Genomic DNA, 16,450 nt, shown 5'->3' on the forward strand with positions numbered 1-16,450 from the left:
GCACTTTGGGAGGCCAAGGTAGGCGGATCACCTGAGGCTGGGAGTTCAAGAGTAGCCTGACCAACATGGAGAAACTGCGTCTCTACTAAAAATAAAAATTAGCTGGGCATGGTGGTGCATGCCTGTAATCCCAGCTACTCGGCAGAAGAATTGCTTCAATCCTGGAGGTGGAGGTTGCAGTAATCTGAGATCGTGCCATTGCACTCCAGCCTGGGAAACAAGAGCAAAACTCTGTCTCAAAAAAAAAAAAAAAAAAAAAAAAAAAAAGGCTACAAATTGGGTACAGTATCATATTGCTTAGGTGATGGGTACAACAAAATCTCAGAAATCACCACTAAAGAACTTATTCAGGTGACCAAATACTACCTGTTCCCCAAAACCTATGGAAAAAAAAAGTACCCATCTTTTCAGATTATTACATTTTTAAGAATTACAATGTTTACTGAGTTATTGCAACTTAATCACTCTAATGGTGCTGGACAAATGGGTCATTTCACCTTAGGAGATCTTGTGAAAATAATATTCCTTTGCATTTACCTTTAAATAAACAGAGCAGCTCACCTATTTTTCTTGCCTGTTGACCTCTTCTTCAGCTTATGATCACTTGACTCCAGAACCTTAGACGATCTGGCAAGAGCTGTTGACTGGCTTATTTTTTTAGAAGGGACAACATCATCCTCTTCACTGAGGAAATCACTGATGCTGGTATCAGATTTCTATGGAGAGGAAGAAACAGAGACACTAAAAGACAGCTGCTTTGGGGATTGTGGCAACGAAACATTTCTCTAAAGAAAGCAAGTTCTAAAAAAAAAAAAGAAAGAAAGCAAGTTCTTCTCTGTACATACATCACTCTCTTAAAGAAAGAACTGACACCAGGAAGATAATCCTGTATTTCTCCTGGTTATACAAAAATAATCTGAAGTTCACAAAAATAACCTACAAGTTCAGTTGAAAGCAAATAAATGAAGGTAGATTCTTCTTTCAAATTCTCAATAACAATAATAATTATTTATTGACTATAGACTGTATGTCTGGTATTATGCTTAATGCTACATGTATATTTCTAACATTCACCACATTCCTACAAGGTTCCTTTATCTCAGTTTTTACAAGAGAGAAAATCAGAGCTGAAAAAAGTAAGGCAGCTTGGTTATGAACCATACCTGTAAAGCCAGATTTTGATCTCCATGGGCTTCAAAGCCTGTATTTCTACCATAGTTTGAGGCCAAATGACTTGGACGATGTCACCTAATTATTTGGATAGACTACTTATTTATTTATTTTTTTTGAGACACAGTCTCACTGTGTTGCCAGGCTGGAGTGCAGTGGCACAATCACAGCTCACTGTAACCCTGACCTCCCCGGGGCTCATGTGATCCTCCTACCTCAGCCTCCTAGCTGGGACTACAGGCATGTGCCACCACCCCTGGCTAATTTTTGTATTTTTTGTAGAGTTAAAGTTTGGCCATGTTGCCCAGGCTGGTCTCAAACTATTGGGCTCAAGTGATCTGCCCGCCTCGGCCTCCCAGAGTGCTGGAATTATAGGGGTGAGCCACTGTACCCAGCCAAGACTACTTTTTGTCACCATTCTATACTACAAATGATTCATTCTGCTTTTAATCTTGCTAAAATGAACTGTTTACTATATATAGGTCACAAATTTCCTTAATGAGGGAACCAATGGCTAAGCCCCTTGCAATTCATTTTTATTTTGAGAAAAGGCAGCTACTGCAATGGACTGATCAGCCCTTTACATCACAAAATGTAAAATAAAGAGAGAAGATGGCATTATAGTTACTGGGTTCCATTTAAAAAAAAAGATACAAAGCTTGCTAATATAATATAAATTCAGGACACAAACCCAAAGTTATTTTAAGTCTATCATTTAAAACTACCCTTTTTTCAGCGTGTCAGGGGGTATAATGTGTTGATCTGTGACAGGGGGACAAATTAATTTAAATAAGCATGATAAGAATGTCTTCTTGGAAGCAATACAACTTTTTTTTTTTTGAGATGGAGTCTCGGTCTGTTGCCCAGGCTGGAGTGCAGTGGCATGATCTCCGCTCACTGTAACCTCCGCCTCCCAGGTTCCAGTGATTCTCATGCCTCAGCCTCCCAAGTAGCTGGGACTATAGGCATGCGCCACCACACCTGGCTAATTTTTGTAGTTTTAGTAGAGACAGGGTTTCACCATGTTGTCCAGGCTGGTCTCGAACTCCTGACCTTAAGTGATCTGCCTGCCTTGGCCTCCCAAAGTGCTGGGATTACAGGCGTGAGCCACCGCGCCACCACAATACAACTTTAAAAGGCAAAATTACAAAGATTTTTGCCTTTAAGATTTCCTTTAAGTGGCAACTTTTAAAAATGGTTATTGATGAGTGCAACTGAAGAATAAATTTTAAATTTTATGTAATGTCAACTAATTTAAGCAGCAGCATGTGGCTAGTAGCTATGTTGAATAGCATGATTGTCAGGTTACTTTTTTTTTTTTTTTTAATTATACTTTAAGTGTAGGGTACATGTGCACAATGTGCGATTTGTTACATATGTATACATGTGTCATGTTGGTTTACTGCACCCATCAACTCATCATTTACATTAGGTATTCCTCCTAATGCTATCCCTCCCCCAGCCCTCCACCCCTCGACAGGCCCCAGTGTGTGATGTTCCCCACCTGTGTCTAAGTGATCTCATTGTTCAATTCCCATCTATGAGTGAGAACAGGCAGTGTTTGGTTTTCTGTCCTTGTGATAATTTGTTCAGAATGATGGTTTCCAGTTTCATCCATGTCCCCGCAAAGGGCATGACCTCAACCTTTTTTATGGCTACATAGTATTCCATGGTGTATATGTGCCACATTTTCTTAATTCAGTCTATTACTGTTGGACATTTGGGTTGGCTCCAAGTCTTTGCTATTGTGAATAGTGCTGCAATAAACATATGTGTGCATATGTCTTTATAGTAGCATGATTTATAATCCTTTGGGTATACACCCAGTAATGGGATTGCTGGGTCAAATGGTAATTCTAGTTCTAGATCCTTGAGGAATCGCCACACTGTCTTCCACAATGGTTGAACTACTTTACACTCCCACCAACAGTGTAAAAGCGTTCCTATTTCTCCACATCCTCTCCAGCATCTATTGTTTCCTGACTTTTTAATGATTGCATTGTAACTGGCGTGAGATTGCATCTCATTGTGGTTTGGTTTGCATTTCTCTGATGACCAGTGATGATGAGCATTTTTTCATGTATCTGTTGCTGCATAAATGTCTTCTTTTGAGAAGTATCTGTTTATATCCTTCATCCACTTTTTGATGGGATTGTTTGATTTTTTTCTTGTAAATTTGTTTAAGTTCTTTGTAGATTCTAGGTAATAGCCCTTTGTCAGATGGGTAGATTGCAAAAATTTTCTCCCATTCTGTAGGTTGCCTGTTCACTTTGATGATAGTTTCTTTTGCTGTGCAGAAGCTCTTTAGTTTAATTAGATACCATTTGTCAATTTTGGCTTTTGTTGCCATTGCTTTTGGTGTTTTAGTCATGAAGTCCTTGCCCATGTGACTACTGGCTACCGAATTGGACAATGTGAGTACAGGACATTTCTGTCATCACAGGAAGTTCTAATGGACAACATTGTCTTACAAGGCTCCATTTCGAAGGATCCTTATCAATATGCACAGTTATTTCTAAAAAAAGGTTTGTTTCCACAGATGCTGGAGAGGATGTGGAGAAATAGGAATGCTTTTACACTGCTGGTGGGAGTGTAAATTAGTTCAATCATTGCGGAAGACAGTATGGCAATTCCTCAAAGATCTAGAACTAGAATTACCATTTGACCCAGCAATTCCATTACTGGGTATATACTCAAAGGATTATAAATCATGCTGCTATAAAGATACATGCACACATATGTTTATTGCAGCACTATTCACAATAGCAAAGACTTGGAACCAACCCGAATTCCATTAATGATAGACTGGATTAAGAAAATGTGGCACATATACACCACGGAATACTATGCAGCCACAAAAAAGGTTGAGGTCATGTTCTTTGCAGGGACACGGATGAAGCTGGAAACCATCATTCTGAGCAAACTATCACAAGGACAGAAAACCAGACACCGCCTATTCTTACTCATAGATGGGAACTGAACAATGAGATCACTTAGACACAGGGTGGGGAACATCACACACTGGGGCCTGTTGGGGGGTGGAGGGTTGGAGAAGGGATAGTATTAGGAGAAATACCTAATGTAAATGATGAGTTGATGGGTGCAGTAAACCAACATGGCACATGTATACATATGAAACAGACCACACATTGTGCACACGTACCCTAGAACTTAAAGTATTAAAAAAAAAAAAAAAAGGTTATTGACAAGGTAATCAAGATCTAGATGAGTCCAAGGGCTGAAAGGAATTAAGGTTAACATAAACTACATTGCTCAACAGCTAAGAATTTCAGGTACCAAAATACAAGGTAATCACACTGTGAATGCTATTCAATATTAAGAATGTCAAACACTGACTTTGGGGAAGGAACATTGTAACACCTTGACTTTCCCGCTGTCTCATGGTCAGTTAGTTCACTCCTTCTTTCAGGCAACAAACATTTTCTAAAATTATTTTGTTCAAATAGCATGGGGGATTATGTAGTACCATTCACACATTCATTTATTCACTAAGTATTCACTGAGTGAGCACTCGGTATCTGTCAGGCCTTTGCTGTACTGGTAATAAAAAGAATGAAGACACATTCCTGCGTACAAGGGACTATATCATACAACGTGGTAAGAGCTATAATAGAAATATGTGCAAGATATATGGGTATTCAGGTAACAAATTATGCTTGGAGAAGTCTGGGATGATTTCTTCACAGAGGTGATGAGTTGATCTTTAAGAATTAAGTTTATCAGATGGATAAGAGCATTTCAGCATTCAAAGTAGAAGGATTAGTACCAGCAAAAAATAGGGAGATACAAGAGCTAAGGCCAGGTGCAGTGGCTCATGCCTGTAATCTCAACCCTTTGGGAGGCCAAGGCAGGAGAACTGCTTGAGCCAGGAGTTTGAGACCAACTTGGACAACATAGTAAGACCCTGTCTTTACAGGAAAAAAAAAAAAAAGAGCTAAAATGTTTCAGAGTGTCAAGTGGCATGAGACTCCAGTAAGGCTGGAGACTCCGGTGGGTAAAGGGTGTAAGTGGGAGACAAAGTTAGAGAGGTCATTCACGGTCAGATTCTAACACCATGCTCAAGACTGACGACACACTGTGGTCTAGTAGAAAAAAATACAGGCTTTTTGTCAGATAGACTAGGGTGAGAATTCCAATTCTGCCACTTAATTATTAGTACTTAACCTCTTTAAGCTTTTGTTTAATGCTATGTAAAGGAGAGATAATACTATCTCATGCAGCTGGTAAAAGAATTAAATAAAATAGAGCTGGACATGGGGGCTTACGCCTGTAATCACAGCAGTTTGGGAGAGTGAGGTGGGCAGATCACTTGAGGTCAGGAGTTCAAGACCAGCCTGGCCAACATGGTGAAAGCCTGTCTCTAATAAAAATACAAAAATTAGCCAGGTGCAGTGGCATGTGCCTGTAATCCCAGCTACTCGGGAGGCTGAGGCAGGAGAATTGCTTGAACCCGGGAGGCGGAGGTTGCGGTGATCCGAGATTATGCCTCTGCACTCCAGCCTGGGTGACAGAATGAGAGACTCCGTCTCGGAAAAAAAAAAAAAAAGAATTAAACAAAATAATGAATGAAAAACAGTATTTAGTGCTCCATTAGTTTCAGCCTTAAAAAAAAAAACAAACAACCCGCCCAAGTATTTAATAAATGATAGATAAGATGTGAAGTCCCTAGCACACAGAAAATGGGTAATAAATATGTAATAAATATTTCCTCGTTATCCTATAGGGAACATATTATCAGTGATGACTGTGAAGGTGGGAAGTCATGAAATCCTAACAGTTCCTAAGGTCTTTCTCACCCACCTCCTCGTGTCCAATCCCACTGCTGCTACTCTCATTCAGGCATTCTCTCTCATACCTCCCGTAGCCCAGTGGCTTCCTATCTGCTTCTGGTTATTCCCTCTTCAGTCTGCCCCCCTGTATGGCTGCCAGACTCAGATTCCTAAAACACTCTTGTGATATGTGACTTCCTCTTCACCTGACATGAAAAGCCTTTCACAGATTGGCTGCAATGTGCTAGCCTGCCTTTTCAACTTCTTTTCCACACAAATTCTCATCTAGTCAACTGGATCCCTTGTAGTGCAAAAATGTGATTTTCTGCACAGGTCATTCTTCTACACCCATTTTGTATCTTTTCTCTGCTTCTCAAAACACTATCTTTCAAGTCTCAGTTAAAACCCTTTATTCTTCATTATGCTTTTCCCCAACAATCTCATGTAAAAGTTTTCCCTGCTTCTTCCAAACTGTAGTAGCCCTCACTGGCTTACTACTGGGCTGGTATAAACTACCTTGTATTTCAGTATCTTTTTTTGACCTGGAGAAAAGGAAAATCAGGAGTATGAACCTTTGCACATATAAACAATTACTTGTGGAACAGGGATTGGACTTACTATGTATAGACTCTAGAAGATGCTAAGTCAGTGAAAAGAGCATAAGGCTTGACAGAAAAAAGAACTTTGAAAAAACCAGCGCTGCCAGAAAAGAGAATCCCTGTCTCACAGGCCAGAAGAGTTTTGTCTCCTACGAGTAAGAAGTATTTTTGGAATATTTTTAACAGATACCAGTTAAGGATGGTTCTGAGGGTGTAACTACATCAGCTGTTCCTTATAAAAGCTCTAAGGAAACCATATAATACATTAATTAAACCATAGGCTTTGGACTCAGGCAAACTTGAATTTGAATTCTGGCTCTAATACTTATTTGTTACATGTTCTTGCACAAAATACTCAAATTCTACTAGGCCTGTCTCAACATCTGTAAAATGAAGATACTACTTTCTTCTTCAGGTTGTCATTATGATTAAGTAAGGTAAGGTATGTAAAATGCATAGCTGTCTGGCAAGTGGTATCATGCCTCCAGCTACTAATATTATTAATACATTTGTTCTCTAATTCTCAGTGCTTTAGGTTCAATGACTTACAGGTACTGTATAAAATAAGTTCTCCAGAAGACTTTGGTCATACTGAGGGTCATTCAGTTCACTGCTGCAATACACATCACTCCCAGGAGATGGGCAATCTGGAGGAGAGCCTAGCCCATCCCAGAAATTGCCTTGGGATAATTCAGCACTGCAGAGATAAGAAAACAAAGCAGAAGAATTTTAACAGAAGTTTCAGCTGAACTATTCTCTCTTTAGTGAAACTTTCTGAAGTTCTAAATGTGGAAGGAGATATGTTAAACAAAAGACTCACATTAAACAGAAGACTACTGAATAAATATTTCCCAATTATACTACCCCTCCTCTGGGATGCTAACAACCAGTATTCAAAAACACACTACTGACACTGATTGTGATCTCATTCATTTATTCAACAAATATTTACTGGTCACCTATTATGTGCTAGGTCCTGGAAGATACAGAGATGGCTAAGCTAACACAATCTGTACTCTTGTTGTATTTACAGTCTGATAGAGAGAAAAAAAAGGTATAATTCAATGAGTTAAATATTATACACTGATTTTGCAAAAAATTCACAGACACACCCACTTCCAATAAACAAAAATATGTGCATTTAGGACTAATTACGGTGATATTAGTTCTATACAGAATATAAAAAAATGAATAAAACACAGTTTATAAACTAATAGGAAGATAAGCATATAAGTAACTATAAACTCAGAATTTTGAAGGAACAAATTCTCCCTTTTTTTTTTTAAATCCTATGCTGGTCTCTCTCTTTTTTTTTTTTTTTTTGAGGTGGAATTTTGCTCTTGTTGTCCAGGCTGGAGTGCAATGGCATGATCTAGGCTCACTGCAACCTCTGCCTCCCGGATTCAAGTGATTTTCCTGCCTTAGCCTCCCTAGTAGCTGGGATTATAGGCACCCACTACCACGCCCGGCTAATTTTTGTATTTTTAGAGATGGGGTTTCACCATGTTGGTCAGGTTGGTCTTTAACTCCTCAGGTGATCCACCCACCTTGGCCTCCCAAAGTGCTGAGATTACTGGTCTCTTTTTTGATAGCAATTTTTACTTTCTACCTTTCTCTCAGTTCCTTGTATAAATTCCATATTTTTCCTCAAAGTTTAGGTTCCTTGAGGGCAAAATATGCATATAGTTCTGTTTCTCCTACATTAATTAGCATTTAATAAGCACCTGTTAGTGAACTTAATGATTTCTTAATGAATATGATGCCAGGTACTGTGCTACAGATTTTATTTATTATTTCTTTCCATGTTGCTTCCTTTCAAGTTAGCTGCTATACTTCTTTCCTTAATTTCTCAAGAAAATAGTATATAATCACTACCTTCAAATTAGACAGTGTTCTTATATTATTTTGAACAAGCAGATAGTTAACGTTCCCTTCCTCACCTTTCCCTGGGCTACAGAAGGGTTTCTCAATCTCAGCCCTGCTGACATGTTGGGTCAAACAGTTCTTCTATCTTTGGGACTGTCCTATGCATTTCAGATCCCTGGCCTCCACTTATCAGATGCCAGTAGCACATTTCCAGTTGTGACAACCGAAAAATGTCTCCAGACTCTGTAAATATCTCATGGGGTTGGGGTGGGGAAGAATCACCCCCTCCTTGAAAACCATCTATCTATAGTAACTCTCAAAGGTCAGAACAGCTTCCTAACTGCCATAATCCAACTAACAACTTCCCAGTCTACATGGCATCTCTGCAGCTTCCGCAGCCCAGGAGTTTAAGACCTGCTTCTTTTTGAAACTCTACTTTTTGGTCTTTTATATAACTGTATTATTTGCCACATATACTCTCCCCCTTGTACATCCTTAAAGTTACGAAGATTTTTCCAGTTGCTTGTTATTCCCCACTTTGTACACCCTTAAATTTATGAAGACTTTTCCACTTTTTACTCTTTTTTGAAATTAATATTTCTTTGAATTTATTCACCTGTCTATGACATACTAAAAGGGCTAAAATTTGCCTGTGTTCCTTGGCCATAAAGTAAGCCTATTTTCAGTACTATCCTCTTCTTTTTCTTCTTAGACATAATTTTAAATAAAAGAATACATATACCTATTCTGAAAGTCAAATAGGACTACAAGGCTTATAATAAAAAACAATAGCTGAGTGATTCCTCAGAGGGGATCACTTTCAATTCCCTTGGATGCTTCTTCTAGTATTTACCTCCATATTTCTCTTTTTAAAAATTTATTAGAGACATGGTCTTGCTTTATTGCCCAGCCTGGAGTGCACTGGTATTATCATAGCTCACTGAAGCCTTGAACTCCTGGGCTCAAGGGATCCTCCTGTCTCAGCCTCCTTAGTAGTAGCTAGGATTACAGGTGCATACCAACACACCTGGCTAATTAAAAATTTCTGTAGAGACAGGGCCTCATTATGTTACCCAGGCTAGTCTTGAACTAAACGATCTGACGTAGCCTCCCAAAATACTGGGATTACAGGTGTAAGCCCCCATGCCTGGCTTTACCTCTGTATTTTGAAGTGACACATTAATATACCACTATTTTCTGATTTTTCGCTTTTCTGTATGATCTATGAAAAATGAAGGACCCACTCTTTTACACCATTACACTTGAACCCACATTTCCCTTTATCCATCTTCTCTATTTAGTTATATTACAAATTTTTTGGTTAAATTAATTTTCAGGGTTAATATTGTATCTGAGCCAAGTACAGTATAATTTATTGCACCTCTTTTCTTATACAAGTAATTATCCCTGGTATAAATTAACTGCTTTAATTTTCATTTGCTTAGTTTTCTTTGACCCTATTACTACTTTATGACTGAATTCTTCAAGAGAATTGAACATTTCCTAAGAGAGAACTGAAAATTTGGTCAATATATGTTCCATTCCCCTTCACCTGTTCACTCCTTAGAAACATCCCTACTGAAGTCAGGGATGCCCCTATACGGACTGCTTGCTCTCTCTCTATGTTATATATCCGAAATCTCCTTCTATCCCTCTTCTGTGTTGTAGCCCCTATTTCTTAGACTATATGTCTTACTCTTTCTTCCTAAAATCAATGTTCAGTAGAAGATATTTTCCTGTGGTTTTCTGAGGAATAGTGCAAGACAGGTAAACTTCTGAGAATCTGAATAAAGTTATTTTTACTCTACCCTCACACTTGATTAATAGTTTGATTAGGAGTAGAATTTTAGGTTGAAAATAATTTTACTTCAGAATTCTGAAGACATTTCTGCACTGTCTTCCAAGGAAGTGGTAGAAAACCTGATGTCATTCCAATTCCTGATATTGTATATGTGACCTTTATTCTTTCTCCCTTTCTGGAGGCTTTTACTATTGTCTCTCAGTATTTTAAAATTTCATAATTATGTGTCTTAGTATATCTTTTTTCATTCACTGTTCTGAGTTCTTGATCCTTTTTTTTCCATAAACAGCTTTATTGAGATATAATTCACATACCATACAATCTTCCCATTTAAAGTGAGCAATTTGGTCAGATATGGTGCTCGCACCTGTAATCCCAGCACTTTGGGAGGCCGAGGCTGGTGGATGACTTGAGGTCAGGAGTTCAATACCAGCCTGGCCAACACAGTGAAACCCTGTCTCTACTAAAGATACAAAAAACTAGCTGGGCGTGGTGGCATGCGCCTGCAATCCCAGCTACTCGGGAAGCTGAGGCAGGAGAATTGCTTGAACCCGGGAAGTAGAGGTTGCAGTTAGCTGAGGTTGCGCCACTACACTCCAGCCTGGGTGACAAAGCAAAACTCTGTCTCAAAAAAATGAAAATAAAAAAAATAAATAAAGTGAGCAACTCGATAGTTTTTAGTATGTTCATAAACGTGACCAACCATCACCACTCAATTTTAAAACATTTTCGTCATCTCAAAAATAAACTCCATAACCTTTAGCTATCACTACCCTGCCCATCAGCACTCCCAGCCCTAAGGAACTATTCATCTATTTCCTATCTCTATAGATTTGCCTATTTGTACATTTCATCTAAATGAAATAAAAGTACATATATTTGCCTGTGACTGGCTTCTTTTTATTTAAGACAGGGTCTTGCTTTGCAACTCAGGCTGGAATACAGTGGTGCAATCACAGCTCACTGCAGCCTCAACTTCCAAGGTGCAAGTGATCCTCCCACCTCAGCCTCCTGAGCAGGCAGGACACTACAGGTGTACGCCACTACCCCAGGCTAATTTTTTACTTTTTGTAGAGACAGGGTCTCCCTATGTTGCCCAGGCTGGTCTTGAACTCCTGAGTTAAAGTGATTCTCCCACCTCGGCCTCCCAGATTACAGGTGTGAGGTACCAACACTGCGCCCGGCCTGGTTTCTTTCAATTAGCATGTTTTTAAGGTTCATCCATGTTGTAACATGTAGCAGTACTTCACCTTGATGGCCAAATGTAAAAACACTGCTCTACTGTATGGATACTCCAGATTTCTTAATCCATTCATCGGTTGATGGACATTTAGTTAGTTTCATTTTTGGGGTTGCTTCATTTTTTTTCCATGTGGCTATCCAGTTGAATAATGCTGGTATGAACATTCATGTACACATTTTTATGTAGACGTATGTTTTAATTTCCCTTGGGTATATAGCTAGGAGTTGAAATGCTGGGTCACATAGTAAATCTTTGTTTAAAAATTTTATTGTTTTCTGTCATATGGTAAATCTATAGGTATGAGTTTGAGGAGTTGACAGCCTATTTTCCAAAGTAGCTTCATCATTTTACATTCCTGCCGGCAGTGTACCAGGGTTTCAAATTCTCCACAACCTCATTAATGCATAGACTATTTGACTTTAGTGGGTGTGAAGTAGTATCTCATTGTCTTGATTTCCTGATAACAAATGGTGTCAAGCATCTTTTCATGTGTATATTGGCAATCTTTTTTTTTTTTTTCTTTTTTTGAGACGGAATCTCACTCTGTCGCCCACCTCCCAGGTTCACGCCATTCTCCTGCCTCAGTCTCCCGAGCAGCTGGGACTACAGGTGCCCAAAACCACGCCTGGCTAATTTTTTGTATTTTTAGTAGAGACGGGGTTTCACTGTGTTAGCCAGGATAGTCTCGATCTCCTGACTTCATGATCTGCCCGTCTCGGCCTCCCAAAGTGCTGGGATTACAGGCGTGAGCCACCATGCCCAGCCTTTTTTTTCTTTTTCGTTTTTTTGAGATGGAGTCTCACTCTATTGCCTAGGCTGGAGTGCAGTAGTGCAATCTTGGCTCACTGCAACCTGCACCTCCCAGGTTCAAGCGATTCTCCTGCCTCAGCCTCCTGAGTAGCTGGGACTACAGGCGCACACCACCACGCCCAGTTAATTTGTTTGTATTTTTAGCAGAGATGGGGTTTCACCATGTTGGTCAGACTGGTCTCGAACTCCTGACCTCGTGATCCGCCTGCCTTGGCCTCCCAAAATGCTGGGACTACAGGCCTGAGTCAGCACACCCGGCCATGTTAGTTATCTTAATATATTTTTTTGGAGAAATGTTTATTCAGATCCATTGCCCATATTTCTAATTGGATTATTTGTTCCTTAATTATTAAGTCATATAAGTTATTTATATGTTCTAGATATAAGTCCTGTATCAGATGTAAGGTTTGCCATTTTTTTTTCCCATTCTGTGGTGTCTTCTCACTTTAATAGTGTCCTTTGAAGCACATAAGTTTTCAATTTTGATGGAATCCAATTTATGTATCTTTTCTTTTGTTGTTTGTGCTTTTGGTGTCATATCTAAGAATCTTTTCCCAAATCCAAGGTCATAGATTTACCTCTATGTTTTCTCTAAGAGTTTTATAGTTTTAGCTCTTTCATTTAGCTGTTTTATCCATTTTGAGTTAATTTTTGTATACTGTGTGAGATAAGGGTCCAACTTCATTTTTTTTTTTTTTTTTTTTTTTAGATACAGGTCTTGCTTTGTCACCGAAACTGGAATGCGGTGGTGTAATCCTAGCTCAGTGTATCCTTGAACTCCTGGGTTCAAGTAATCCTTCTGCCTCAGTCTCCTGAACAGCTAGGACTATAGTCATGTGCCACCATACCTAGCTAATCTTTTTTACTTTTATTTTTTGTAGAGATGGGGGTTTCACCATGTAGCCCAGGCTGGTCTCAAACTCCTGGCCTCAAGTGATCCAACTGCCTCAGCCTCCCAAAATGTTGGGATTACAGGCATAAGCCACTGTGCCTGGTCCCAACTTCATTTTTTCTGCATGGGGCCATCCAGTTGTTCCAGCACCATTTGTTGAAAAGACTATTTGTTCCCCCATTGATTGGTCTTCACAGCCTTGTCTAACTCATATTAGTTGACCACAGATAGATGGGTTTATTTCTAAACTATCAATTCTATTCCATGGATTTATACGTCTATCCTTATGCCAGTATCACACTGACTTGATTCTGTTGCTCTGTAGCAAGCTTTAAAATTGGAAAGTGTTGAGTCCTACTTTTTTTTTTTCAAGATTGTTTTGGCTGTTCTGGGTCCCCTGCAATTTCCTATGAATTTGAGAAACAGCTTGTCAATTTCCACAAAAAAGTCAGCTGGGATTCTGATATTGTGTTGAAACATAAACATAGGATTTTTTCCATATATTTAAATCTTCTTTATTTCAACAATGTTTTACAGTTTTTATTTTATTTTTTATTTTTTTGAGACAAGATCTCACTCTGTCACCCAGACTGGAGTGTAGTAATCACAGCTCACTGTTGCTCAAGGGATTCTCCTGCCTCAGCCTCCCAAGTAGCTGGGACTACAAGCACGTGCCACCATGACTGGCTGTTTTTCTGCATCTTTTGAGATAATCATGTGGTTTTTGTTTCTTATTCTATTGATATGGTGAGGCCGGGTGCGGTGGCTCACGCCTGTAATCCCAGTGCTTTGGGAGGCCAAGGTGGGCAGATCACCTGAAGTCGTGAGTTTGAGACCAGCCTGGCCAACATGGTGAAACCCCATCTCTACTAAAAATACAAAAATTAGCCAGGTGTGGTGGCACACACCTGTAATCCCAGCTAGTTGGGAGGCTAAGGCAGGAGGATTGCTTGAACCCGGGAGGCAGAGGTTGCAGTAAGCTGAGATCAAGCCATTGCACTCTAGCCTGGGTGATAGAGTGAGACTCTGTCTCAAAAAAAAAAAATAAATAAATAAATAAATAAATAAAAATTTATCTGTTTCTCTCTCTCTCGATACAGATATAGATAATGGTGGATCACATATATTTATTTTCAGATGTCAAACTAACTCTCATTCCTGGAATAAATCCTGCTTGGTCATGGTATAAAATTATTTTTATATGTTGCTGGCTTCGGTTTGCAAGCATTTTCTGGAAGATTTTTGTGTCACATTCATATTGATCTGTAGTTTTCTTTTGTGATGCTCCTGTCTGGATTTGCATCAGAGTAATGCTTGCCTCATGAGTTGAGGAGTGTTCTCTACTATTCTAATTTTTTAGAAAGGTTTGTGAAGAATTGGTATCAACTCTTCTTTGGTAGAATTCAGCAGTGAAGCTGTCTGGACCTGGGCTTTTCTTTGTGGGTAGTTTCAAAGTTACGAATTCAATCTCTTTAGTTAATTTTTACTATTTCAATTATTAATTGCTTTGTTAGAGGTCTCTTCATATTGTCTATTTCTTCTTTTTTTCTTTTTTTGGAGACGGAGTCTTGCTCTGTCGCCCAGGCTGGAGTGCAGTGATGCCATCTCGGCTCACTGCAAGCTCTGCCTCCTGGGTTCACGCCATTCTCCTGCCTCAGCCTCCCAAGTAGCTGGGACTACAGGTGCCTGCCACCATGCCCGGCTAATTCTTTGCATTTTTAGTAGAGATGGGGTTCCACCGTGTTAGCCAGTATGGTCTCGGTCTCCTCGTGATCCGACCGCTTTAGCCTCCCAAAGTGCTGAGATTACAGGCGTGAGCCACCGCGCCCAGTCCATGTTGTCTACTTCCTCTTGAGATAGTTTAGGAAACTGTCCATTTCATCTAAGTCGTTGACTTTATTGTCGTACAATTGTTCATGGTATTTCTTTACCATCTGTTTTATTTGTATACAGTTGGTATTAATGTCCCTGCTTTAATTTCTAATGCTAGTATTAATAATTTGAATCTACCCCTCCCTGGGAACACAGTCCACCAACTAGTAACTAAGGGAAGAGGGGACCCTAAAGTCTTGCCTGCCTTAGCCTGGAGTGGTGTTTCTATTTCTGTGAGTTCGGAGGGATAGGGAGAGATATCTTGGTTCAAATACCAACATGAAAGCTCATGTGCTTCATTTCAGGGAAATTTACTTTTATAATTCCTTTCTCTCCTTTTTTCTTTCATCTTCTTTTTAGAATTCCCATAATTTGGACATTGAACCTCCTTAAAATATCCTCAATTTTATATTTTTTTTTCCGATTTTCCAACTCCATTCTTTTTGTTGAACTTTCTGGGATTTTTCCTCATCTTTCTCTTCCAAATTTTGCATTAAATATTGTTCTCTGTTTACATGTTGAAGCATTCCTCAAACATCTACAAATTGTGGCTATCTGTTCATATTAAAAGTCAGGCACTGAAATGCTGACCGGAAGTGTCATATTCCAGTTGGGAGTGGGAGAAAACTTGTTGACTGGTTGGTTTCATTATAAAATAATTGGGCAGAGCTAGACCATTTTGTTGAGTAATCTCTAATGGTTGGTATCTGTACTTCTTTTCTCTTGAGCTAGATGGTTTCTCAGCAAAATATCAATCTCCTACTTGGGAGGTGATGTGGCTGTCAGTGTTCTAGGAGTCAAGAGGTAATGGGGATCAGAGGTAGGAGGGGTGTTCACCATTCCATATGCAGACTTTAATTTAGTCTCCATTTCCTTGGTATGGTCCTCACCACTACCCTCAGTTTGCTTGACAGCCTTGCATCTAAGGATCAGTTTGTAACCTCTATATATTAAACTGCTTGTCTTTCACTGGGCAGGGTAATGTCAGTCTTCTGGCTCTGGGGATGGGAGATGGTATTATAATAATAATATCTAACATTTATTGAGAGGTCATTCTGTAAGATGTTTACAGGAATTAATTCACTGAGTCCACACTACATATCACTGAAGTAGGTTATATCCTTTTTATAGGTGAGGAAACTGTAGTAGAAGGTGGTTAAGTAACTTAATGTTTTACAGCTACTGAGTGGCAGAGTTCAGGTTCAAATACAGGCAATCTGGTTTGAGGTTCTCTTTCAATTAATCTCTATTCTATACTGTCTGTCCAGATCTTGGAGAGGGGAAAGAAGGATCTAATTGCTCCTATTTATTTTTTCTTAACCAGTCCTCATTTTTAGCCTCAAACTCAGATATTGCTTTGGTGTTTCTAATTCCTGCAGTAGTCTTTTTGGGCTACTGCAATCAAAC

General features: G+C 39.3%; 1 protein-coding gene across 11 annotated transcripts in view; it reads right to left on the reverse strand.

Moving 5' to 3' along the window:
- Positions 1-16,450, reverse strand: part of LOC105468732 (C2 domain containing 3 centriole elongation regulator) — a 155,797-nt gene that overhangs the window by 95,623 nt on the left and 43,724 nt on the right. For all 11 annotated transcript variants that reach the window (XR_011610922.1, XM_071075279.1, XM_071075276.1 and 8 more), the window contains 2 exons: positions 7,109-7,256; positions 562-716 (listed from right to left, as the gene is read on the reverse strand). Coding sequence is in view for 10 of the 11 variants with exons in the window: in XM_071075279.1 (XP_070931380.1) it covers positions 562-716; positions 7,109-7,256 (303 nt within the window). In the remaining variant the exon portion in view is untranslated. The remainder of the gene's footprint in view (positions 1-561; positions 717-7,108; positions 7,257-16,450) is intronic.

This window comes from Macaca nemestrina, chromosome 12 (genome assembly GCF_043159975.1).
Source record: "Macaca nemestrina isolate mMacNem1 chromosome 12, mMacNem.hap1, whole genome shotgun sequence".
Classification (NCBI taxonomy): domain Eukaryota; kingdom Metazoa; phylum Chordata; class Mammalia; order Primates; family Cercopithecidae; genus Macaca; species Macaca nemestrina.